Source organism: Merops nubicus, unplaced genomic scaffold (genome assembly GCF_000691845.1).
Source record: "Merops nubicus isolate BGI_N331 unplaced genomic scaffold, ASM69184v1 scaffold27119, whole genome shotgun sequence".
Classification (NCBI taxonomy): Eukaryota; Metazoa; Chordata; class Aves; order Coraciiformes; family Meropidae; genus Merops; species Merops nubicus.
Window position 1 is genome coordinate 82917 of NW_008633500.1, and position 1064 is coordinate 83980.

The following is a 1064-nucleotide window of genomic DNA, read 5'->3' on the forward strand; positions in this document are numbered from 1 at the left end:
TTTTCCCCAATTCAGCAACAGGCATGATGTTTTTTGCCCTTTTTGGTGTCACACCACAGTCAGGAGTATGGGGCTGGGGTGGTGCAGACCCCTCAGCACTGGATGCCCCTTTGAGCAGGGCAGGGGTGGCTCAAATTTGGGAAAGGTCCCCAGGTCCCCTTGTTTAACCACCACCCTCCTCTCTGCTTTTCCAGACATTACGACATCAAAAGAAACGACGACATCGTGTCCTTCTTCAACGACTTCAGCGACCACCTGGCCGAGGAGGCCCTGTGGGAACTGTCCCTCAAAATCAAACCTCGGAACATTACGAGGCGGAAAACAGACCGAGAAGAGAAAACCTAGGAGGAGGGGTCCTGCGAGCAGGAGAATTGCTCGGCAGACGCCCGAGGGCAGCTTTGAGACTGGAGTTGGATGTTTGTACCTGCTGCGGGATGAGGCACCCTCCCTCCCGGCTGGCCCCGCCCCGGGCATCCACCTCGGCTCTGGCAGCAGGAGAAGCGGCCGCGGGGGGGCAGGGATCAGCCCCGCTCGCTCCACTAGCCCTCCTCCTCCTCCTCATCCACCTCCTCCCGTCCCTCTCCACCAGGCATGGGCTCTGAGCCGGGGAGAGAGCTGTGTGGAAGGGGGTCGGGCACTCCCGGCCCTTTGTTCTCACCCCGGGGGTCGGCGGGAGCGGCGCTCGGCGGGCAGCAGCCCTGGGAGCCAGGGGTCTGAGTCTCCCCTGCGGTGCCACCTCGAAGCGAGTCCATCCCTAGGAGGTGTGGGTGGGAGAGTCTCCAGCTGCCTGCCGGAGGAGCTCTGCTCTCAGAGAGCTGCTTGTGTTTACAGGGGTCTTCGGGTGACCCCAGGTCGCCGGCGCCTTCTTCACGGGAGGGAGGCACCGGCCGCTGATAGGGAAGAGGCACTGAAAATGTGAGCAGGGACCCGCCACCTCCAGTCACCCACCCCTCCTCCTCTCAGATCTCACTATTTAAGCAACGGTCATCCCTCCGAACCCTGGGGACGCTGACTGCCCGAGGTACTGCAGCTCATGGCTCCCACGGACCCGTGGCTGCTGGTGA

At 62.4% G+C, this 1064-nt stretch overlaps 1 protein-coding gene across 1 annotated transcript in view; it reads left to right on the forward strand.

Annotated features, from left to right (window-relative positions):
• Window positions 1-464, forward strand: part of RAPGEF1 (Rap guanine nucleotide exchange factor (GEF) 1) — an 82130-nt gene extending 81666 nt beyond the window's left edge. Inside the window, exon 23 of the mRNA XM_008948277.1 lies at window positions 195-464. Coding sequence (XP_008946525.1) covers window positions 195-345 — 151 coding nt within the window. The 3' untranslated portion in view covers window positions 346-464. The remainder of the gene's footprint in view (window positions 1-194) is intronic.
• The last annotated feature ends 600 nt before the right edge of the window (window positions 465-1064 follow it).